Source organism: Nomascus leucogenys, chromosome 14 (genome assembly GCF_006542625.1).
Source record: "Nomascus leucogenys isolate Asia chromosome 14, Asia_NLE_v1, whole genome shotgun sequence".
Classification (NCBI taxonomy): Eukaryota; Metazoa; Chordata; class Mammalia; order Primates; family Hylobatidae; genus Nomascus; species Nomascus leucogenys.
The window spans coordinates 89,503,980-89,528,735 of NC_044394.1; the positions used below are offsets into that span (position 1 = coordinate 89,503,980).

The 24,756-nt window shown below is 48.2% G+C and overlaps 1 protein-coding gene across 1 annotated transcript; it reads right to left on the reverse strand.

The window, feature by feature from the left end:
• Positions 1–861: 861 nt before the first annotated feature.
• Positions 862–16,104, reverse strand: SUMO2 (small ubiquitin like modifier 2). The gene is made up of 4 exons (XM_003279068.3): positions 15,917–16,104; positions 14,168–14,299; positions 7,841–7,912; positions 862–1,526 (listed from the first exon to the last, which is right to left on the reverse strand). Exons 1-4 carry the CDS (start codon positions 15,935–15,937, stop codon positions 1,464–1,466), a joined length of 288 nt encoding a protein of 95 aa, XP_003279116.1. The 5' UTR covers positions 15,938–16,104; the 3' UTR covers positions 862–1,463.
• Between the last annotated feature and the right edge of the window lie 8,652 nt (positions 16,105–24,756).

Genomic DNA, 24,756 nt, shown 5'->3' on the forward strand with positions numbered 1-24,756 from the left:
TTGTATTTTTAGTAGAGATGGGGTTTCACCGTGGTCTCGATCTCCTGACCTTGTGATCCGCCCGCCTTGGCCTCCCAAAGTGCTGGGATTACAAGCGTGAGCCACCGCACCCGGCCCCCTTAATATTCTTGAATAGGCCAGGCGTGGTGGCTCATGCCGTAATCCCTGCACTTTGGGAGGCTGAGGCGGGTGGATCACCTGAGGTCAGGAGTTCCAGACCAGCCTGGCGTACGTGATAAAACTCCGTCTCTACTAAAAATAGAAAAAAAATTAGCTGGGCGTGGTGGCATGCACCTATAACCCCGAAGCTACTCAGGAGGCTGAGGTAAGAGAATCGCTTGAACCTGGGAGGCGGAGGTTGCAGTGAGCTGAAATTGCACCACTACACCCAGCCTGGGCAACAAGAGGAAAACTCCGTCTCAAAGAAAAAAATCCTTGAATAAGGAACGAAAACTTTATTTCAGGTTCGGGAGTATTTACTTATTAAAGTGCGGGCTAGAATGGTTCAGTGTTTTATCAGCAACAAAGGCAAAATCAGAACTTTTTCCTTGCCACATGTGCTACCCTATACCCTACGCTCTGTGCCTCACTTAATATACAGAAAATACCTGGAAATCCACAATACTATGGCCCAATTTTTCTGCTAGTATACTTGCATATTAACATGGGACCTAGAGAAACTTTTGGAACAAAGTGACATTTATAAAACTGTTATTCTTTGTTTGGCATCAGTATCAGTCTGTCAGAAACACCAAGTAGCTTTATTTCCTTCTTGAAATGTTACTTCTAAGCAGGCCTATTTATGTGTTTTTTCTAAGCCTCAATTTTCTATTTAATATTTCTCAGAATAAAGAAAACAGCTCATTTTAAACAAGAAGTTTATTTAAACAACAAGACGCTTGACTTGAAGGGAAAACTATCTAGGATTCTTTTTTGTTTTAGAGTAATTTATCCCTACTTAAAGACAGATTGCCCTACATGTAACAGCTACGTACAAAAAAGTTATAAAATTGTCCTTGGTTTTACAATGATAAATGAAAAACATTAAAATTCTCCAATTGAACAAGGTATGCAAGGATTTTTATGTTGTTGTGTTGTTGTTTTTGTTAAAACAGTGAGAGCAAAATAACTTACTGGAATATAAAGATAAGAGCTGAATGAGCATGCCACTAATGGAGAAAGGGGGTATTTTCACAGAATCAGTATTTTTCCCCATCCCGTCTCCACTTGATGTCAATCAAAACATACCATTGGCTGTTTAGTTAAAAAAAAAAAAATGCAATATGCTTGTGCACATATACCAGTTACTTTATGTACAATAAAGGAAGGGGGAAATGAAAGAATAGAGAAAACTATACGGTAGTAGTCAGGATGTGGTGGAACCAAATTGCAGTTTTCTAATTGAGAATGTAATCTTGGTCTTTAAAGAACAGAGTTCTGGAGTAAAGAAGCAGGTTCCCTTTTCAGTAGACACCTCCCGTCTGCTGTTGGAACACATCAATTGTATCTTCATCCTCCATTTCCAACTAGCATAAAAGAAAAAACAAATGTAAAAGCACTGATTAAGTTCTGAAAATTAATGATTTTCGGGTTTAAGTATGCTGAAAATATGTACATGTTCCACTAAGTTCCAAGTTTCATTATTTTAGATGTCTCATAGTTTAATGTATCAACACACTTGGTTTAAGTAATTTTTCACTTGGCTTCCTTTTTTATGACTATTAGATAAAACGTACTTGTTGTGTGTGTGTGTGTGTTTTTTTTTTTTGAGATAGGATTTCTGTCACCCAGGCTGGAGTGCAGTGGCGTGATCTCGGCTCACTGCAATGTCCACCCCTCAGGTTCAAGCAATTCTCCTGCCTCAGCCTCCCAAGTAGCTGAGATTACAGGCACCCGCCACCATGCCCAGCTAATTTTTTTGTATTTTTAGTAGAAATGGGGTTTCATCATGTTGGCCAGGCTGGTCTCAAATTCCTGAGCTCAAGTGATCTGCCTGCCTCGGCCTCCCAAAGTGCTAGGATTACAGGCGTGAGCCACTGCGCCCAGCCAAAACTTAGTTTTTGAGTAAAAAGCAGAATATTAGCCAGGTGCAGTGGCTCATGCCTGTAATCCCAGTACTACTGGAGGCCAACGTTGGAGGACTGCTTGAGCCCAGGACACTTAGACCAGCCTGGGCAACATAGGGAGACAACATCTCTACAAAAATAAGTAAAAAAAAAAAAAAAAAAAATTAGCCAGCCATGGTGACACATGTCCACACTCCCAGCTACTCAGGAAGCCGAGGTGGGAGGATCAATTGAGATCAAGGCTGCAATGAACTGTGATCACACCAGCTCACTCCAGCCTGAGTGACAAAGTGAAAGATCCTGTACTAAAAAAAGAGAAAAAAAGGCTGGGGCCATGCACAATGGTTCGCTCCTGTAATCTGAACACTTTGGGAGGCTGAGGCGGGCGGATCACCTGAGGTCAGGAGTTCAAGACCAGCCTGGCCAACCTGGTGAAACCCCATCCCTATTAAAAAAAATTTTTTTTTTTTTTTTTTTTTGAGATGGAGTCTCGCTCTGTCACCCAGGCTGGAGTCCAGTGGCAGGATCTCAGCTCACTGCAAGCTCCGCCTCTTGGGTTCACGCCATTCTCCTGCCTCAGCCTCTGAGCCACTGCGCCCGGCCTAAAAATATTTTTAAAATTAGCCGGGTATGGTGGCATGTGCCTGTAATCCCAGCTATTCGGGAGGCTGAGGCAGGAGAATCGCTTGAACCCAGGACCACTGGACTCCAACATGGGTGACAGAGCGAGACTTAGTCTCCAAAAAAAAAAAACAAAGGTGAGGGGGGGTGCCGGGTGTGGCAGCTCACACCTGTAATCCCAACACTTTGGGAGGCCGAGGCCGGCAGATCACCTGAGGTCAGGAGTTCGAGACCAGCCTGGCCAAAATGGTGAAACCCAGTCTCTACTGGGCGTGGTGGCGCACGCCTGCATGCCTGTAATCCCAGCTACTTGGGAGGCTGAGGCAGGAGAATCACTTGAACCTGGGAGGTGGAGGTTGCAGTGGGCCAAGATCGTGCCATTGCATGTGACAAGAAACTCTGTCTCAAAAAAAATTAAATAAATGAAAGCTGAATATGTCTGTGTCGAGGGCCCACAGAAGGGTGATATGTTTAAAGAATCTCGCTGCACTGTTTAGCAAAGACTGAAAACAAATCTCAATAAAAACCCAAATTAGGCTGGGCGCTGGGGCTCACGCCTATAATCCCAACACTTTGGGAGGCCAAGGTGGGCGGATCACCAGGTCAACAGGTCAAACCCATCCTGGCCAACATGGTGAAACCTCGTTTCTACCAAAAATACAAAAATTAGCTGGGCGTGGTTGCACATGCCTGTAGTCCCAGCTACTCAGGAGGCTGAGGCAGGAGAATCACTTGAACCCGTGAGGTGGAGATTACAGTGAGCTGTGATTGCCCCACTGCACTCCAGCCTGGCAACAGAGCAAGACTGTCTCCAAAAAAACCAAAAAAACAAAAAACAAACAAACAAAAACCCAGGCCGGGCGTGGTGGCTCATGAGGTCAGGCATTCGAGACCAGCCTGGCCAACATAGTGAAACCCCGTCTCTACTAAAAATACAAAAAATTAGCTGGGCGCGGTAGCAGGCGCCTGTAATCCCAGCCACTCGGGAGGCTGAGGCAGGAGAATCGCTTGAACCTGGGAGGTGGAGGTTACAGTGAGCTGAGATCGTGCCACTGAACTCCAGCCTGGGTGACAGTGCAAGACTCCGTGTCTCAAAAAAAAAAAAAAAAAAAAAAAACCAAATTAATAAAACATAGTATGCTCAGATATTAAATACCATATAGCCATTAAAAAATAGGATTTTCATGTACAGAAATGAAAATATCTTTAACATGCCGTAGATACAGTGTTAGGCTAAAAACATAATTTTAAAACTAAGCAGCAGCCAACTCTGGGTGCACTGATTATATAAGTTAGCCATGCTCTGTAAGGGGCAGTTAAAAAAAAAAAGGACACCCCAAGGAGCAAAGCAGCTTATTATATGACTACATTTGTGTTTTCCTATTTTTTCTTGAGACAGAGTTTTGCTGTTGCCGCCCAGTGTGGAGCGCAATGGTGCGATCTCGGCTCACTGCAACCTCTGCCTCCCGGGTCAAGCAATTCTCCTGCCTCAGCCTCCCAAGTAGCTGGGATTACAGGCATGCGCCACCATGCCCAGCTAATTTTGTATTGACTCCGTCAATACAAAAAATAAATAAATAAAATAAAAACAAGATAAACAAACAAAATTAGCCAGGCATCATGGTGGGCGCCTGTAATCCCAGCTACTCGGGAAGCTGAGGCAGGAGAATCGCTTGAACCCAGGAAGCAGAGGTTGCAGTGAGCTGAGATCACGCCACTGCACTCCAGTCTGGGAGACAGAGCAAAACTCCGTCTCGAAAAATAAAGATTTTAAAATGCCTCAAGGTCACGGATCCAAACAAATAACCCCTTGTTTAATCTTTGTAACTACTATAGCAGATAATCCCGTTTTAGTGGTGGGTAAGGAGGGCTTTAAGACAGGAAATACATTCTAATAACTGAGAGTATAGCACAATGGATGCTTTTTACTATTTCTTTTAAAACCAAACAAGCCTGTCATCTATCTACTAAAACAAAATTATCCAAATGTGAAGTTTTACAGTGAAACTGTAAATGCCTTTAAAAAATGAGGTTCCTGTCCCAGTCTCATTTATCAATAGAATTTAGCTCCTCCTTGTGGCTACATACCATAATTGCGCCTTTTTTTTTTTTTTTTTTTTTTTTTTTTGACAGAGTTTCACTCTTTCACCCAGGCTAGAGTGAAGTGGCATGACCTCTGCGCTCACTGCAACCTTGCTCACTGCAACCTTGACCGTCTGCCCCCGACACCTTTCCCCCGCCCAGATTCTCCTGGCTCAACCTCCCGAGTAGCTGGGATGGGATTACAGGTGAGCACCACCATGCCCGGCTAATTTTTGTATTTTTAGTAGAGACAGGGTAGTTTCGCCATGTTGGCCAGGCTAGTGTTGAACTGCTGACCTCAGGTGATCAACTCGCCTCGGCCTCCCAAAGTGCTAGGATTACAGTCGTGAGCTACTGTACCTAGACTTTTTTTTTTTTTTTTTTGAGACAGGGTCTGTTACCCAGGCTGGAGTGCAGTGGCACCATCTCTGCTGACTTCAATCTCCGCCTCTCGGGTTCAGGTTATTCTCCCGCCTCAGCCTCCTGAGTAGCTGGGACTACAGGCGTGCACCATCATGCCTGGCTTTTGAGTTTCGCTCTTGTTATCCATGCTGGAGTGCAATGGCGTGATCTCCGGCCCATTGCAACCTCTGCCTCCTGGGTTCAAGCGATTCTCCTGCCTCGGCCTCCCAAGCAGCTGGGATTACAGGCCACCACACCCAGCTAATTTTGTATTTTTAGTAGACAGGTTTTCTCCATGTTGGTCAGGGTGGTCTCAAACTCCCAACCTCAGGTGATCCACCCGCCTCGGCCTCCCAAAGTGCTGGGATCACAGGCGTGAGCCACCGCGCCCGGCGATGCCTGGCTGATTTTTGTATTTTTTGGCAGACACAGGGTTTCACCATCTTGTCCAGGCTGGTCTCAAACTCCTGACCTCAAGCGATCTGCCTGCCTCAGCCTCCCAAAGTGCTAGGATGACAGGTGTGAGCAAGTGCACCCAGCCCATAATTCCTTTTTAGAGACTGTCACCAGTTGAAATGTCTTCAAAATATTCTTCTTTTCAGTACAACTCAGGGGCTTTTCCAATTTTCTTTTTTTTTTTTTTTTTTTTTTTTTTTTTTTGAGACGGAGTCTCGCTCTGCCGCCCAGGCTGGAGTGCAGTGGCGCAATCTCGGCTCACTGCAAGCTCCGCCTCCCGGGTTCACGCCATTCTCCTGCCTCAGCCTCTCCGAGTAGCTGGGACTACAGGCGCCCGCCACCACGCCCGGCTGATTTTTTTATATTTTTAGTAGAGACAGGGTTTCACCGTGGTCTCGATCTCCTGACCTCGTGATCCGCCCGCCTCGGCCTCCCAAAGTGCTGGGATTACAAGCGTGAGCCACCGCGCCTGGCCTCCAATTTTCAAAGATTATCAACTACAATCTGGATGTGCTGTTTCATGCCACATTTATCACTTTCTAGTTTTTACTGGGTGATAAAGTTGAAATTCAAAAGTACATGGGATCCAATTTAAATTTCTACTATCACAACATTTTAAAATGTTTTAGAAACTGTAAGTCTTCTATTTTTGAGACAGAGTTTTGCTCTATCGCCCAGGCTGAAGTGCAGTAGTATGATCATAACTCACTGCGGCCTGAAAATCCTGGACTCAAGCACCTCTCCCACTAAACTTTCCAAGTAGCTGGGACTACAGACACATGCTATCATACCCAGCTCTTTTTCTTTCCTGTAGAGACCGGGTCTTGCTATGTTGCCCAGGCTGGTCTTAAACTCCTGGCCTCCTGCCTGTGTCAGTTTCCTAAAGTGCTAGGACTACAGGTGTGAGCCATCAAGTCAGGACAAGACTGGAAGTCGTTTTTTTTTTTTTTTTTGAGAGAGGGCCTCACTTTATCACCCAGGCTGGCGTGCAGTGGCGCCATCTTGGTTGACTGCAGCCTCCACTTCCTGGGCTCAAGCAATCCTTCCACCTCACCCTAAGAAGTAGCTGGTACTACAGGCACATACCACCACTCCCTGGCTAATTTTTGTATTTTTTTGTAAAGAGAGGGTTTTGCCATGTTGTCTAGGCTGGTCTTGAAATCCTGGACTCAAGCGCTCCACCCGCCTTGGCATCACAGTGCTGGCATTAGAAGCACTTTGTAATCTTGAAAACGGCTCTCATGAGCCACCTAGCTAGGCCAAAACTGGAAGTATTTAATGGAACTTTGAGAGGGTAAAAAGAAACAAAGAGCTTCTGCCACAGAAGACAATACAGCTGATCCTACAGAAAGTGACAGAACAAAATGAAGTGGTACATAAAGAGTTAAAGGATCAGAGAGCATCACGTTTTGCAGTAAGGGTTTGGAAAATCTCCTCCTATTATCAGGGGCTCTCCCTGTCAAACAAAGCTATGGGATGTGGCAGTTAGGGCCATTAGTTCCTTTTCGTTCATGAAGACACGTAAAAGAGAATTTCAATTCAGCATGTAGAACTAAAATGGTGAGGATTTGGCTGGGTGCGGTGGCTCACACCTGTCAATCCCAACACTTTGGGAGGCCAAGGCAGACGGATCACTTGTGGTCAGCAGTTCAAGACCAGCCTGGCCAACATGGTGAAACCCCATCCCTACCAAAAATACAAAAATTAGCCAGGCATGGTGGTGCATGCTGTAATCCCAGCTACTCTGGGAGGCTGAGGCAGGAGAATTGCTTAAGCATGGCAGGCGAGGGCTGCAGTAACCCAAGATCGTGCCACTGTACTCAAGCCTGGGCGATGGGGTGAGACTCCGTCACAAAAAAACAAACACAAACCACTGCTGGGGTCGGGCACATTGATTCGTGCCTATAATCCCATCACTTTGGGAGGCCAAGGCTGCAGTGAGCTATAATGAGGCCACTACACTTCAACCCAGGCAACAGAGAGGCCCTGTCCCTAAAAAAATAATTAAAATGAAAATTAAAAATAAATGAATAAAAATCATTGGCATTTCCTGAGCCTATTCCTATTTTCCTTTCTCTTCCCCTTTGGTCATACTTCCCAAAGCTCTGAACTCTACAAGAACTATACTCCAGTATCTAAACGTTCAAATTCATAAACATAGCTGTTCAAAAAATTACAAATGGTAATTTTTCTAATTAGGAGAGACTTTTTACCTGTGCAGGTGTGTCTGTTTCATTGATTGGTTGCCCGTCGAATCGGAATCTGATCTGCCTCATTGACAATCCCTGAACGAGAATTTAAAAGCAATAAACAGCATTAAGAGAAACAAAATTCTATTTAGATAAAAGTACATGTATATTTACCCATGAATATATTAAAAAAATACCTAAATAAACAATTGCCAACATGTCAACATACCCTATAGGTAAAAAGATTTGGGGTGATTCTCATTTTCTTTTTTTTTTTTTGAGACAGAGTTTTGCTCTATTGTTCAAGGCTGAAGTGCAGTGGCGTGATCTCAGCTCAAGGCAACCTCCACCTCCTACTTCAAGTGATTCTTCTGCCTTAGCCTCCCAAGAGTAGCTGGAACTACGGTCCCCCGCCACAACAACCGGCTAATTTTTGTAGTTTTATTAGAGACTGGGTTTCATCATGTTGGCCAGGCTGGTCTCGAACTCCTAACCTCGGGGTGATCCGTCCGCCTCAGCCTCCCAAAGTGCTGGGATTACAGGAGTGAGCCACGGTGCCCAGCCTCTCATTTTCAGTGAAGAGTAAGATGTAGTTATTTTTTTTCTTTTTCTGTTTTTTTTTTTTTTTTTTTTTTTTTTTTTTTGAGACAGAGTCTCAGTCCGTCACTCAGGCTGGAGGGCAGTGGCGCGATCTTGGCTCACTGCAACCTCCGCCTTTTGGGTCAAGCAATTTTCCTGCCTCAGCCTCCTGATTAGCTGGGACTAGGCAGGCGCCACTACGCCTGGCTAATTTTTGTATTTTTTAGTAGAAACAGGGTTTCGCCATGTTGGCCAGGCTGGTCTCGAACTCCTGACCTCAGGTGATCTGACAACCTCAGCCTCCCAAAGTGCTGGGATTACAGGCATAAGACACTGTACCCGGCCTGTTTGTTGTTATTGTTTTTGTTTTGTTTTTTAAGACAGTTTTGCTATGTCGCCCAGGCTGGAGTGCAGTGGTACAATCTTGGCTCGCTGCAACCTCCGCCTCCTGGGTTCAAGTGATTCTCCTGCCTTAGCCTCCCGAGTAGCTGGGATTACAGGCGCTCACCATCAAGCCCAGCTACTTTTGTGTTTTTAGTAGAGACGGGGTTTCACCATGTTGGCCAGGCTGATCTCGAACTCCTGACCTCAAGTGATCCATTCACCTCAGCCTCCCCAAATGCTGGGATTACAGGTGTGAGCCACTGCGCCAAGCCAGTAAGTCATTCTTTTAAAAAGCTTTACTGCTTTTCAGACACAGCTACTATAATGTTAAATAGAACATAGCTTGAGACAAATATGCATTTAAATGAGTTAGACACAGAAATGAAATTTTTTTTTTTTTAAACGGAGTCTTGCTCTGTCGTCCAGGCTGGAGTGCAGTGGCACGATCTCAGCTCAGCCCAACCTCCACCACCGGAGTTCAAGTGACTTTCCTGCCTCAGCCTCCTGAGTAGCTGGGACTACAGGCTCATGCCACCATGCTGGGCTAATTTTTTGTATTTTAGTAGAGATGGGGTTTCACCATGTTAGCCAGGATGGTCTCAATTTCCTGACCTCGTGATCTGCCCGCCCGGCCACTGACAGGAAATTTAAAGTAAAAAAAATGCCCATTTAAAGACTCCAGTCTGAGCTCGGGGGCTCACGCTGTAATTCCAACACATTAGGAGGCCAAGGCGGATCATCTGAGGTCTGGAGTTCAAGACCAGCCTGGCCAACATGGTGAAACCCCGCCTCTACTAAAAATACAAAAATTAGCCGGGTATGGTGGCATCCGCCTGTAATCCCAGCTATTTGGGAGGCTGAGGCAGGAGGATCGCTTGAACCTGGGAGGCGGAGCTTGCAGCGAGCCGAGATCGTGCCATAGCACTCCACCCTGGGCAACAGACCAGATTCAGTCTCAAAAACAACAACAAAACCGACCTAAAATGCCCCAACCTACACCCGTGAACTTCCTGGAATAGCTTTAAAAAAGCACCTGCTTTTTAATTTCCTTTAATACGTACCCAAATCTGTAATTACTTATCATCTTACTAAAAAGCACACTTCAGGAGGTATAGGAACGTAGACTGTTTTAGTTACACAGTCTACCCCTTGCACATAGTAGGTGCTGCTCAGTAAGTATCAGTGGAATAAAAGGGATGAAAAACAGTACATAACCATCATCTGCTTAAAAACGAAGGCCAAGTGTTGTGGCTCACGCCTGTAATCCTAGTACCTTGGGAGACTGAGGTGGAAGATCACCTGAAGTCAGGAGTTCGAGACGGGGTTTCAGCCTGTCCAACATGGTGAAACCCCGTCTCTACTAAACATACAAAAATTGGCTGAGCACAATGGCACACGACTGTAATCCCAGCTACTGCAGCCGGAGGTTGAGTGGGGAAAACTGCAAGAACCCAGGAGGTGGAGGTTGCAACGAGCCGAGATCGTGCCATTGCCTGGGCAACAGAGCGAGACTCTGTCTCAAAAAAAAAAAAAAATTAAATAAATAAATAAATAAATAAAAATACAAAAAATTAGCCGGGCAAGGTGACAGGCGCTGTAACCCCAGTTATTCAAGAGGCTGAGGCAGGAGAATCGCTTGAACCCGGGAGGCAGAGGTTGCAGTGAGCTGAGATCATGCCACTGCACTCCAACCTGGGGAACAGAGCAAGACTCCATCTCAAAAAAAAGAAATTAAAAAATGTGCATGGTGGCCAGGTGCAGTGGCTCATGCCTGTAATCCCAACATTCTGGAAGGCCAAGGCAGGTAGATCACCTGAGGTCAGGAGTTTGAGACCAGCCAACCTGATCGACATGGTGAAGCCCCGTCTCTACTAAAAATACAAAGTTAGTCAAGTGTGGTGGCGCATGCCTGTAATCCCAGCTACTTGTGAGGCTGAGGCAGAAGAATCACTGGAACCTGGGAGGCAGAGGTTCCAGTAAGCCTAGATTGCGCCATTGCGTTCAGCCTCAGCAACAAGAGGGAAACTCCATTTAAAAAAAAAAAAGAAAAGCCAGGAGTAGTGCTTCATGCCTGTAATCCTAGCACTTTGGGAGGCCGAGGCAGCGAGGCGGGTGGGTCACCTGAGCTCAGGAGTTCGAGACCAGCCTGGCCAACATGGTAAAACCCCGTTTCTACGACAAATACAAAAATTAGCTGAGCGTGGTGGTAGGTGCCTACAATCCCACCCACTCAGGAGGCTGAGGCAGCAGAACTGCTTGAACCCGGGAGGTGGAGGCTGCAGTGAGCCGAGATTATGTCACTACACTCCAGTCTGAGCGACAGAGCGAGACTCCATCTCAAAAAAATAAAAAAAAAAAAAAAAAAAAAATCACCTAGTGGCACAAGCCTATAGTCCCAACTACCTGGGAGCCTGAGGTGGGAGGATTGCTTGAGCCTGGGAGGCAGAGGATGCAGTGAGCCATGATCATAATCCTGCCCCTGCACTTCAGCATGGGCAACAGGGCAAAACCCTGTGTAAAAAAAAAAAAAAAAAAAAAAAAAAGGCAAAATTTTGCAACTGCAGAAAAGTTAAATAAGATATGCATAAGAATAGTGTTCAAGGCCAGGCACTGGTGGCTCACGCCTGTAATCCCAGCACTTTGGGAGGCCGAAGCAGACAGATCACGAGGTCAAGAGATTAAGATCATCCTGGCCAATATTGTGAAACCCCGTCTCTACGAAAAATATAAAAATTAGCTGGGCATGGTGGCGCGCACCTGTAGTCCCAGCTACTCGGGAGGCTGAGGCAGGAGAATCGCTTGAACCCAGGAGGCAGAGGTTGCAGTGAGCAGAGATGGCGCCACTGCACTCCAGCCTGGGCAACAGTGCAAGACTCTCTCTCAAAAAAAGAAAAGAATACTGTTCAAAACCACCAAACTGAAGCATGATTCTGTTTGTTTGTGGTTTTGAGACAGGGTCTCATTCTGTCACCCATACTGGAGTGCAACGATGAGATCATGGCTCACTGCAGCCTGGACCTGCCAAGCTCAAGCAATCCTCCCGCCTCTGTCACTGAAATAGCCTGGACTATAGGTGTGTGCCACCACAACCACCTAATTTTTTTTTTAAGAGATGAGGTCTGGGCCAGGCGCAGTGGCTCATGCCTGTAATCCCAGTACTTTGGGAGGCCAAGGCGGGTGGATCACGAGGTCAGCAGTTTGAGACCAGGGAGGTTGAGGCAGGAGAATTGCTTAAAACTGGAAGGTGGAGGATGCAGTGAGCCGAGATTGCGCCACTGCACTCCAGCCTGGGCAGTAAGAGCAAAAGTCCACCTCAAAACAAAACAAAAAAAGAGATGAGGTCTTACTATGTTGTCCACACTGGTCTTCCAGCCTTGGCCTCCCAAAGTGCTGGATTACCACGCCCAGCCTATGATTTTCTATTTTGTATGCAGTTTTGCTAAAGAAGTTCTCCAAAAGGATTACCTTTTAAAATTCCCCTGTATCCTGAAGGGGCACTAGTGTTCAAATATAGAAGATGCCAGTGTATAAATTATTTAACACAATTCATAAGTTCATGTAGGGTGATTTCAGCAAAATTCTTCAAATAAGTATATGTTATCTTGCCGGGCACAGTGGCTCACGCCTGTAATCCCAGCACTTTGGGAGGCCGAGGCAGGTGGATCACCTGAGGTCAGGAATTCAAGACCAGTCTGACCAATATGGTGAAACCCCATCTCGCTGACAATATAAAAATTAGCCGGGCATGGTGGCATGCGCCTGTAGTCCCACCCACTCGGGAGGCTGAGACAAGAGAATCGCTTGGTCCCGGGAGGCAGAGGTTGCAGTGAGTTGAGATCGCGCTACTGCACTCCATCCTGGACAACAGAGCAAGACTGTCTCAAAAAAAAAAAAAAAAAAAAAAAAAGATGGTACCTTTATAAGGAACTACATATAAGAAAGTTTACATATGAAGAATTATGAGCACAGTATTTTCTTATTACATTGTAAATACACTAGGCATAAAAATACTTCAAACATTCTAAAGTTTCTTTTTTTTTTTTCCTTTGAGATGCTCTCGCTCTGTCACCCAGGCTAGAGTGCAGTGGTGTGATCTTGGCTCACTGCAGCCTCCACCTCCCAGGTTCAAGGGATTCTCAGCCTCAGCCTCCGGAGTAGGTGGGATTATGGGCGTGTACCACCACGCCCAGCTAATTTTTTTTTATTTAGTAGAGATGGGATTTTGCCATGGTGGCCAGGCTGATCTCAAGTGCCATCTGCCTCAGTCTCCCAAAGTGCTGGGATTACAGATGTGAGCCACTGCACCAGGCCTAAAGGAAGTTTTTATCTTCACTGATCTTTCAAGAATAAACTCAAACTCAATTTCCCAACTTACACAGGTTTAAGCCTTATTCTATTTTGAGCCTATTTAGAACAATCTGAAGGGGCCAAACACGGTGGCCCACACCTGTAATCCCAGCACTTTGAGAGGCCAAGGTGGGCGGGTCACTTGAGGTCAAGAGTTGAGGTCAGGTCTACTAAAAATACAAAATTCTGGGCGTGGTGGCGCACGCCTGAAATCCCAGCTACTCAGGAGGCTGAGGCATAATAATAGCCTCAACTCAGGAGGCAGAGATTGCAGTGAGCTGAGATTGCACCACTGCACTCCAGCTTGGGCAACAGAGCAAGACTCCGTCAAAAACAAAAACAAAAATAAAACACAATTTACAAGGTAGATAAATTCTAGCTTAAAAAAATAGAACGAGACTCCCATCTCAAAAAAAAAAAAGACTTCTTGGTTTGGCGCGGTGGCTCATGCTTGTAATCCCAGCACTTTGGAAGGCCGAGGCGGGCAGATCACCTGAGGTCAGGAGTTTAAGACCAGCCTAGCCAATATGGTGAAACCCCATCTCTACTAAAAATACAAAAAAAATTGGCCAGGCCTGGTAGCGGGCACCTGTAATCCCAGCTACTTGGGAGGCTGAGGCAGGAAAATCGCTTGAAGTGGAGGTTGCAGTGAGCTGAGCTCATGCCACTATACTTCAGCCTGGACAACAAGAATGAAACTCCATCTCAAAAAAATAAAATAATAAAAGACTGATAAGTAATTTTACCAAGTTCACTCTTATTTTCTTATAAACATAAAATTACATATCCTTGGTAAAAAAAAAAAATTATTGTAAATATAATTTGATAGATTTCTGGCACAGGACTGGAACCACATATAATACTAACCAAATCATCCTAAGGGTTTTCATGAGCTATCAATATACCAAGTGCACGATAAAACTGATGGGGCAAGTGCATATTCATCCCATCACTAATATGCTAGTCTAGTTTTTGTTCCCATGAAAATAAGATTTTTGGAAATAGTTTTATTCAGTGGAAATACACATAGGAATTCCTCACCTGTCGTTCACAATAGGCTTTCATTAGTTTACTAAGTGGTGTATGCCTCTTAATCTTAAACTGCACCACAGAACCATCCTGCCCCGCCACCTTCAAATTAATATGATCGTTGTTCTCAGTCTTGACTCCTTCCTGTTAAAAGAAAAATAAAAGTATAATTTGGGAAATGTGATCAATGAACACGTTTTCTAAAGCAGCAGCAGCCCTAGTTGCTTCTAAAATCAACAGGTTTCTCATAGTGTATGCTAAAACGGCTGTTTTCAGCTGCTGAAATCAACGTGAAAGAGGAGAAATCCTGCAGCAACAGTATTAGATAGCTGTCAGATACGGAAAAGCCTACATGCAATACTATCAGTAGCAACAATACATGTTTAAAGTTGGGTCCTATTCAGTGTATTGCAACGTTCTCTTGAAGCTAAACTTTCTAAAATGGCTTATATCACTCCCAAAATACATACTTTACCCCCCAAAAAAGTTAAAAATAGAGTCCCTTCTCTTTTCTAAGCACTTTAAGTACAACGGCAAGAAACAAAACAATAAATCTATAGCCTGCCATTCAAAACTCATTACCGTTGTCGTTAAAGAGTTACCAAACTCAGTTTAATAACCTAAATCCAATCTCCATTAAGGGAAACACACAAACAAAAAAAACAATCGAAGAATATCCCGATTCCCTCCGGAACAACGGTAATACTCAGGACCACAGTTGACGTTCTCTTCTATTAGCAGCTTCATTTTTATTTTCGGTTAAGAGCACTTATTCTCCCCTCCCCTTTGTTGTCATGGGTCAAATACACAGTTTTATCCTAAGTGTTTCTTGTAGACTCTTCGAACCAACCTAACATTGTCCAAAATTGAGCGTAGAAGCAATTCTGTAGCCCTAAAACGCTCCAGAAAGTAAAGGCGCGGGAGGCGGGGGGTGTCACCAAACTAGGCAGCAAGTCCCGTGTGCCCCGATGATGGGTGTCCCCAAGTCCTCTCGGGAAGTCTCCGGGTGCCTCAAAAGCCGCGTTCAAAAGTTAAGCCGCACAAAGTCTCTCTGCTCGTATCTGTGCCTCCAACTTCATGAAACCACATGGTGTTCGCGGATTAGGGGTTCGTTGGCACCCAGGGAAAAGCCGCTGCCCCTCCCCCTTCGGGTCCCTGAGTCCATTAAAGTGGGAAATACTCCACGGGAATCCCCCTACCCCCAGGCCCAGGACGGCGGCCCGCGGGCATCCAGGTTCCTGCCCATCAGCAGCCCATTGATTCGCCCCGAACCCTCGCCCCGCCGCCGCAGCCCGGGCAGGGGTCCCCAGATGCCCGCGGTTCCTACCCCTGAGAGGTGAAGCCCGAGCCCAGGGGACTCCCCGCCGCCTCGGAGACTGCAACACCCGACGCGGGGTCGACGGAGGGTGAAGACCCCGCGCGCCCTAACGCCCCTCCTCACGCGCGCCGGCCAGCTGGGCCAAGAATCCCCGTTCGGGGCTGGTGGGCCCGCGGGCGTCCGCGATCTGCCCGCCCAACTAGCGCCGGGCGCGCACTCTGAGGCCGCCGGGGGCGGGAGAGAGCGGCGGGGCCTCCTTCGGCGCGGGAGGGAGGAAAAGAGGGAGGGAGGAAAATGGCGCGGAGCGCCGGGGCCTGAGCCGCGGCCGGCCCCGTGGGGGGCCCGGGAAAGCGCTGGGAGCCAGCGGCGGGCTCTGGCCGGACCCCGGCCCGCGCCATGACCCCGACCGCGCGGCGAGGCGAAGGGGCCGACGGCGAGCTCACCTTGGGCTTTTCGTCGGCCATGGCGAGCGCCGGAGTCTCCTCAGCTGCCGCTTCACAAAAGAGGTACCAGGTCCGCACCAAACGAGCACACAAGCAGCGCCAGGAGCGGCAGAAGAAGGAGGCGGCAGCGGTGGACGAGGGGAGAGGGTGCGCGCACGTCGTGCGCTCCCTCCCCCAACCCTGCGTGCGCGAGCACGAGCAGCCGGGGCCTCTCATTGGCTGGCGCCTCGCGGGAGCGCGCAACGCTTACATAACCACCCCCACCCCCCGCCCCGCGCCACCGCGTCCTGGGCCAGGCGCCCGCCCGGCCGGCGGGAAGAGGCGCGGACACGCGCACCCGGCCCGCCGCGGGGGCGCGCCTGGCTCTGGGCGGGGCTGTATTGTCCTCCTTCGTGGTGGAGCATAATCAAAATGGCTTCCAGCTGGTCCTCGGTGGGAACGATGAGGCTCGAGGCTTTAGACGTAAGCCATAGGCCAGGGAAGGCAGACCCACTACAGGAGGAAGGGGATTCCTAAATCAAAGCCCCAGCATGAGGTTCTGGAAAAATCTCTCTCATTCAGTGGACCAGCAGCCCTCCCATGGTTACTTCCTCTAAGTCAGTCTCAACCTGCTTCCCACCGGACTCTTGCCTAAAATGCAGTGTCTTCTTTTTTATTTTATTTTTTTTTGAGACGGAGTCTCGCTCAGTCGCCCAGGCTGGAGTGCAGTGGCACGATCTCGGCTCACAGCAACCTCTGCTTCCCCGGTTCAAGCGATTCTCCTGCCTCAGCCTCCCGAGTAGCTGGGACTACGGGTGCCCGACACAACGCCCGGCTAATTTTTTGTATTTTTCGTAGAGGCGGCGTTTCACCGTGTTAGCCAGGATGATTTCCACCTCCTGACCTCGTGATCCGCCCGCCTCGGCCTCCCAAAGTGCTGGGATTACAGGCGTGAGCCACCGCGCCCGGCCTGCAGTGTCTTCTGTCCTGCTGGTAACCCTAGACTTTGACTAGCTACGGGAAAATATTCATGTATTCATTCAATGAACTCCTTACTCGTCGCCTATCTTCCAAGAGGAAACAGTACCCATAAGCGAGAACTACCCAACAATCAAGCTTCCAGCCAATTTAATCCTTTCCTCCTTGCATCCAGTTAAAACATACACGAGTCCCTCCTGTCTGAAGAACAATCCGATGTGTTTGCACTGGATTCCATCTCGCTCCTCCCCCTGGGATTTATTATTTCCTTTTGTCCCTGAATTTTCTTCCTCTCCTCCGTTAGTATAGAAAAAAAAAAAGCTCCCAATTCTATTAAGTTACCATCCTATCTCTCTCCATTCTTGGCCAAACAGCTTGAAAAAATGTCCCCGCCAGCTGTCTCCAACCCCTCCCCTCCCACTCACTCCTCAACCCACTGCAATCTGGTGCTGTCCCCAAAGTTGCACTAAAACTGCTCTCCACAAGGTCACCGCAGACTTCTTTGCTGAATCCAGTATGCTTCTCAGTTTGTCACTCCTTCTCTTGAACTTTGCAGGAGGTAGGTTTTCCTCTCATCTCTAGCCTGTCCTTTGTTCTCTCTGCAATTTTTTTTCTTACTCACTCCTTCCCTTAACTGTTCCTTAGGGTTTTCTTCAAGATCCTTTTATCACTCCATTCCCTCTCCGAGGATGATTTCACCGACTTTCATTACCATCTCTTTGCTAATGATCCTCAAATCCATTATTTCTAGTCCACATCTTTCTTCTGAGCTTCCAGTTGATTTCTGAACATCTCCACTTGGATGTCCCAGAGACCTCAAACCCAGCAACTCTCAACTAAAACTCCTCACTTTACCTTCCACATGGGTCCTTCTTCCTGACCTACCACTCTTAAACTGAGTGACACACCACTACAACAGCTGCCCCAGGCTGGAAAGGCCAGCGACATTCCTGACTTCTTCTCCTTCACACACTCCTCATCCAATCAATCTTGGCCAAATCTTGTCTATTCCACCTTCTTACCAAATCTAATTTCTTCGGCCTCTGGATAGAGCTGCATTTGTTGGCCTTCTGTAGGTCCTCTTTGGGGAGGAAGAGGCTTAAGACCTTAGATGTGTGATAGGCCAAAGTAGGAAGACTATCTAGTTCAGATCAACACTCTCAAAAGATACTGCAATATCAGCCAGGCATGGTGGCTCACGCCTGTAATCCCAACACTTTGGGAGGCCGAGGCGGGCAGATCACCTGAGGTCAGGAGTTTGAGACCAGACTAGCCAACATGGTGAAACCCTCTGGTGGCTCATGCCTGTAATCCCAGCACTTTGGGAGGCCAAGGCAGATGGATTGCCTGAGGTCAGGAGTTTGAGACCAGCCTGGCTAACATGGTGAAACCCAGTGTCTCTACTAAAAATACAAAAATTAGCCAGGCATGGTGGCAGGCGCCTGTAATCCCAGCTACTCAGGAGGCTGAGGCAGGAGAATCGCTTGAACCCAGTAAGTAGAGGTTGCAGTGAGCCAAGATCACACCACTCACTGCACTCCAGCCTGGGCAACAGAGCAAGACTTCGTCTCAAAAACAAAAAAACACAAAGATACTGCAATATGGAAATACCCTCCTAACTCATCTGTTTTTTTGGTTGTTGTTGTTGTTTGTTTGTTTTGTTTTAGACGGAGTCTCACTCTGTCGCCCTGGCTGGAGTGCAGTGGCACGATCTCGGCTCACTGCAACTTCTGCCCCCCGGGTTCAAGCGATTCTCCTGCCTCAGCCTCCCGAGTAGCTGGGACTACAGGCATGTGCCACCACACCTGGCTAATTTTTTGTATTTCTAGTAGAGATGGGGTTTTACCGTGTTAGCCAGGATGGTCTCGATCTCCTGACCTCGTGATCTGCCTGTCTCGGCCCCCCAAAGTGCTGGGATTACAGGCGTGAGCCACCACGCCTGGCCGTTTATTTTTTTGAGACAGAATTTTCCTCTTGTGGCCCAGGCTGGGGTGCAATGGCAAGATCTCAGCTCACTGCAAACTCTGCCTGCCGGGTTCAAGCGATTCTCCTGCCTCAGCCTCCTGAGTAGCTGAGATTACAGGTATGCCATGCACCACCATGCCTGGCTAATTTTGTATTTTTAATAGAGACGGGGTTTCTCCACGTTGGTCAGGCTGGTCTAGAACTCCTGACCTCAGGTGATCTGCCCACTTTGGCCTCCCAAAGTGCTGGGATTACAGACGTGAGCCACTGCGCCCGGCCTAACCCATCTGTTTTAAAGTACCTCCAGGCCGGGTGCAGTGGCTCACACCTGTAATCCCAGCAGTTTGGGAGGCCAAGGTGGGCGGATGGATCACGTGGTCAGGAGATCGAGACCATCCTGGCTAACATGGTGAAACCCTATCTCTACTAAAAATACAAAAAATTAGCTGGGCATGGTGGCAGGCGCCTGTAGTCCCGGCTACTCGGGAGGTTGAGGCAGGAGAATGGCGTGAACCTGGGAGGCGGACCTGGCAGTGAGCCGAGATCGCGCCACTGCACTCCAGCCTGGGCGACAGAGTGAGACTCCGTCTCAAAAAAAAAAATAAAGTACCTCCATTATGCATGGATATTTAAGTGAGTCAGAATCATCTAAAGGGCTGGTTTAAATACAAATTTTTGGGCCCCTTGGAAGATTGGCTCTGGAATTCACCTAATTTTTTTTTCTTTTTTAAGAAAGGTCTGCTTTCCACCCAGGATAGAGTGCAGTACCGCAAATCATAGCTCACTGCAGCCTCGAACTCCTGGGCTTAAACCATCCTCTCGCCTCAGCCTCTGAGTAGCCAGGACTACAGACAGGCACCACTACGCCCACCTAATTTATTTATTTTATTATTATTATTTTATTTATTTATTTTTATTTTTATTTTTTTGAGATGGAGTCTCTCTCTGTTGCGAGGCTGGAGTGCAGTGTTACGGTCTCGGCTCACTGCAACCTCCGCCTCCTGGGTTCAAGTGATTCTCCTGCCTCAGCCTCCCAAGTAGCTGGGATTACAGTGTGATCACTGCCCTGTCCCTGCCAAATCCTGCCTTTTTTTTTTTTTTTTTTTTGGAAGGTCTCACTCTGTTGCCCAGGCCAGAGTGCATTGGTGTAATCTCAACTCACTGCCACCTCTGCCTCTTAGGCTCAAGGGATCCTCCTACCTCGGCCTCCCAAGTAGCTTCAACTACAGGTGCATGCCACCTCACCAGGCTAATTTTTTTTTAAATTTGTTGTAAAGGTGGGGCTCTCACTATGTTCCTCAGACAGGTCTCAAACCCCTGAGCTCAAGAGATCCTCTCACCTCAGCTTCCCAAAGTGATAGGATTATACGTGGGAGCCACTATGCCCAGCCCTGGTGATTCTTAAACACACTAAAGTTTGAGGCCGGGCATGGTAGCTCATGCCTGTAGTCCCAGCACTTTGGGAGGCCGAGGTGAGGGGATCACCTGAGCTCAGGAGTTCAAGACTAGCCTGGGCAACATGGTGAAATCCTGTCTCTACTAAAAATACAAAAATTAGCCAGGCGTGGTGGCATACCCAGCTACTCCAGAGGCTGAGGCAGGAGAATTGCTAGAAACCAGGAGGCAGAGGTTGCCATGAGCTGAGATTGCAGCATTGCATTCCAGCCTGGGTGACAGAGTGTGACTCTGCCTCAAAAAAAAAAAAAAAAAAGGTAATAAATAATGAAGTTTGAGAAACACAAGCCATTATAAAATAAATATAAATCAAAAGGGTCGGGCACTGTGGCTCACGCCTGGAATCCCAGCCTTTTGGGAGACCAAGGCAGGCAGATCACCTGAGGTCAGGAGTTCAAGACCAGCCTGGCCAACATGGTGAAATCCCCTCTACTAAAAAGATAAAAATTAGCTGGGCATGGTAGCAGGCGCCTGTAATCCCAGCTACTCAGGAGGCTGAAGCAAGGAAGTCACTTGAACCCGGGAGGCAGAGGTTGCAGTGAGCCGAGATGGCACCACTGAACTCCAGCCTGGGTGACAACACAGCGAGACTCTCTCAGAATAAGTAAGTAAATAAATAAAAATACAAAAATTAGCTGGGCATCATGGTGGCTACCTGTAGTCCCAGCTACTCAGGAGGCTGAGGCAGGAAAATTGCTTGAACCCGGGAGTCAGAGGTTGCAGTGAGCCAAGACTGTGCCATTGCACTCCAGCCTGAGCGACAGTGCAAGACTCTGTCTCAAAAAATATAAAATACAATAAAAAATAAACCAAAAGAAGTTTCTGACACTCCCTGGTTCCTCACTAATCATCTGCTTCACAGGATACGACCTACGCACCCTTTGAGAACTAATCCAAACTAACCACCCTATAGCCTTGTTTCTCATCTTGAAGCCTCTGCTTTGGTCATATTCAATCACTTGGGGTTCCTAAATGTTCTCTCTCAACCCCAAGCTTTTGTACGTTGTAGGTGTTCGAGGACTCACTGAATGAATGAATGAATGAATGAACTGAAACTATCAGCTGGACGCAGTGGGTCATGTCTGTAATTTCAGCACTTTGGGAGAAGAAGGTGAGAGGACTGCTTGAGCCCAGGAGATTATGGCTGCAATAAGCTATGATTGTGCCCCTGCACTCCAGCCTGGGTGACAGAGTGAGACCCTACCTCAAAAAACAACAACAAAAATAACCTATTACTGGGCCAAGTGCGATGGCTCATGCCTGTAATCCCAGCACTTTGGGAGGGTGAGGCGGGTGGATCACCTGAGGCCAGGAGTTCCAAGACCAGCCTGGCCAACAGGCAAAACCCCGTCTCTACTAAAAATACAAAAATTAGCTGGGCATGGCGGTGCATGCCTGTAATTCCAGCTACTTGGGAGGCTGAGACAGGACAATCGCTTGAACTCGGGACGTAGAGGTTGCAGTGAGCCGAGATTGTGCCACTGCACTCCAGCCTAGGTGACAGAGCAAGACCCTGTCTCAAAAACAAAACAAAAACAAAAACAAAACCCATTACTATGTGTAAGATACGATGACACTGGAGATACCAAGAAGGTGAGACAAAATCTCTGACTCATGTAACTTATGATTGGGGGAGGAGGAAATACACAAGAAGTGAAAGAGAAAGAGAACCAACAATTGCTGAATACCTGCCACCTGTCAGGCACTAAGTGGGACATTACTAATGTTAGCACATTTTCCTCTTACACAAACGATTCCAAGCAGATGTAGTAGTTATTTGCTGCTCACTCTCAAAGGGGTTAAGTAACGTGCTATCACACAGCTAGAAAATAGTGTTAACTGAGCTCCTGCTGTGTGCTAGGGAAAAGAAAAAGAGATACTGGCTGGGCACAGTGGCTCATACCTGTAATCCCAGCACTTTGGGAGGCTGAGACAGGCGGATCACCTGAGGTCAGGAGTTCAAGACCAGCCTGACCAACATGGTGAAACCCCGTCTCTACTAAAAATACAAAAAACTTAGCTGGGCGTGGCAGCGGGCGCCTTGTAATCCCAGCTACTCAGGAGGCTGAGGCAGGAGAATCACTTGAACCTGGGAGGCAGAGGTTGCTGTGAGCTGAGATTGCGCCACTGCATTCCAGCCTGGGCGAGAGGAGCAAGACTCTGTCTCAAAAGAAAAAAAAAAAAAAACTACCTGACAACCTATTACACCAAATTACAAAATCACCTTCAGGCAAAGGAGGAATTTGTGTAAGATGCATGTTCAACCAGGGGCGGTGGCTCACGCCTGTAATCCCAGCACTTTGGGAGGCCAAGGCGGGAGAATTACGAGGTCAGGAGTTTGAGACCAGCCTGGCCAATATGGTGAAACCCCATTTCTACCAAAAATACAAAAAATTAGGTGGGCACGGTGGCAGGCGCTTGTAATCCCAGCTACTCAGGAGGCTGAGGCAGGAGAATCACTTGAACCCAGGAGGCAGAGGTTGCAGTGAGCCGTGATCCCACCACTGCCCTCCAGCCTGGGCGACAGAGTGAGACTCCATCTCAAAATAATAATAATAATAATAATAATAATAATAATAATAATAATAATGCATGTTCAAGGCCGGGCTCAGTGACTCACTTCTGTAATCCCAGCACTTTGGGAGGCTGAGGCGGGTGGATCACCTGAGGTCAGGAGTTCGAGACCAGCCTGGCCAACATAGTGAAACCCCATCTCTACTAAAAACACAAAAATTATCCAGGCGTGGTGGCGCACGCCTATAATCCCAGCTACTCAGGAGGCTGAGGCAGGAGAATTGCTTGAACCTGGGAGGCGAAGGATGCAGTGAGCTGAGATCACACCATTGCACTCCTGCCTGGGCAACAAGAGCGAAACTTCATCTAAAAAAAATTAAGAAAAAAACATAGCTGGGCACAGTGGCTCACGCCTGTAATCCCAGAACTTTGGGAGGCCGAGGCAGGTGGATCACCTGAGGTAAGGACTTCAAGACCAACCTTGTCAACATGGTGAAACCCCGTCTCTATTAAATATACAAAAATTAGCTGGGCGTGGTGGTGGGCGCCTATGAGAGTGCGGCGCCGAGCCCCGGCGGGTGTGGTTGGGGACGGCCGGCTGCGCTGAGCCAGAGAGGGCCCGACTGGACAGTGCCGGGCGCCGGGCTCAATGCGGAAGCCGCCGGCCCGTTGCGCTCCAGCCTGATAGGGCTCCGCGCCTGCCCGGCCCAGGGCCTCTCTCTGTGGGCTGAGGACCGCGGGAAGCTGCAGATGGGGGACGACTGTGGAGGATGGCGGCCTCGAGCCAAAACACCTACTATGTTGGCGGGTCCTTGGTAAAAGAGGAAACAAGAAACACAGGCGAGGCCTATAAAAGCTTAGGCCAGAAAGCCGCTTCCGCCCGGCCCCGGGCGCGCTGAGCCTACTCGGAAGCCACACAGCGCCCCCTGGCGGAATGGAGCGGGAGCGGCGGTGGCGCGCCCCTCCGGCGGGCAGGGTGTCTGTCCCGCCCCCGACGGCTCCTCCCTTTCCGCTCCCCGCTCCCCTCGGTTGACTTGGGCTCGCTTCTCTCCCCCATCTGATTTTTAATGGGACCGCCCGTGTGATGTGCTCTAGCGTAGGAGCCGTCCATCTCTTCCACACACGCCAGGGAGCGGAGAAGCATCCAGTCCTCGGGAGGACCGAGAAAGGAAGGCGATCCAGGGCCGTGGAACAATGAGGAAGTGGGGGATGGCCGCCACCCAGGTCCCCTACTCAGTCCGCGGGCCGGAGATTTGTCGAGACAGGGTGCGACTGGGCGAGACATATCTCATTTCTTCCGGGCCTTTGCTCAAATGTCGCCTTATCAGAGGGCTTTCCCTTCAAACTTAGGTAAAATAACTCCCTCACTATCCCTGCTTATATTTCCTAGCACTTGCCGTGTGATTCGGCTTATGTTTCTCAACTAGGGGTGAGCTCCATGACAGTAATGGTCATTTTGTTTAGCTAATTCCCAGTGCTTGAACAGCGCCTAGCACACAGCAACCTCTCTAACATTGACGTGAAGGGTCGAACTCACCAGCAGAGCTCCCAACACCTCAGGCACCTTCTCCATCCAATATCTTCAGGCTGCTCCTGCCACACCCATCCTCAAACCAGGGCCTGCCGAAGCCACCAGTGCAGGCTGCCCCGATGGGCCGCAGCCTAGGTAGGGCCCTGCCCCCTTCTTCCAACTCTGCTCCCTGGGCCGACGGCAGTCCTAGACTCCCACCTGACGGGAAGGCTGAGCTGGCCAGGCTGGAGGAGTTAAGCAGCCCAGGGCTGTGCCTCATTCCTCAACGCACCTTGGGTTCTCCAGTCGGACTCTCAACTGATTGGGGACGGAAACCTGAAGGGCAGGAAACCCTGGCAGCAAAAGTAGCAATGGGACAGAAGAAAAGGCCAGAATCTCAGAATTGCGGGAGCAAACTTCCAGTCAAGCTGCTGTCAGG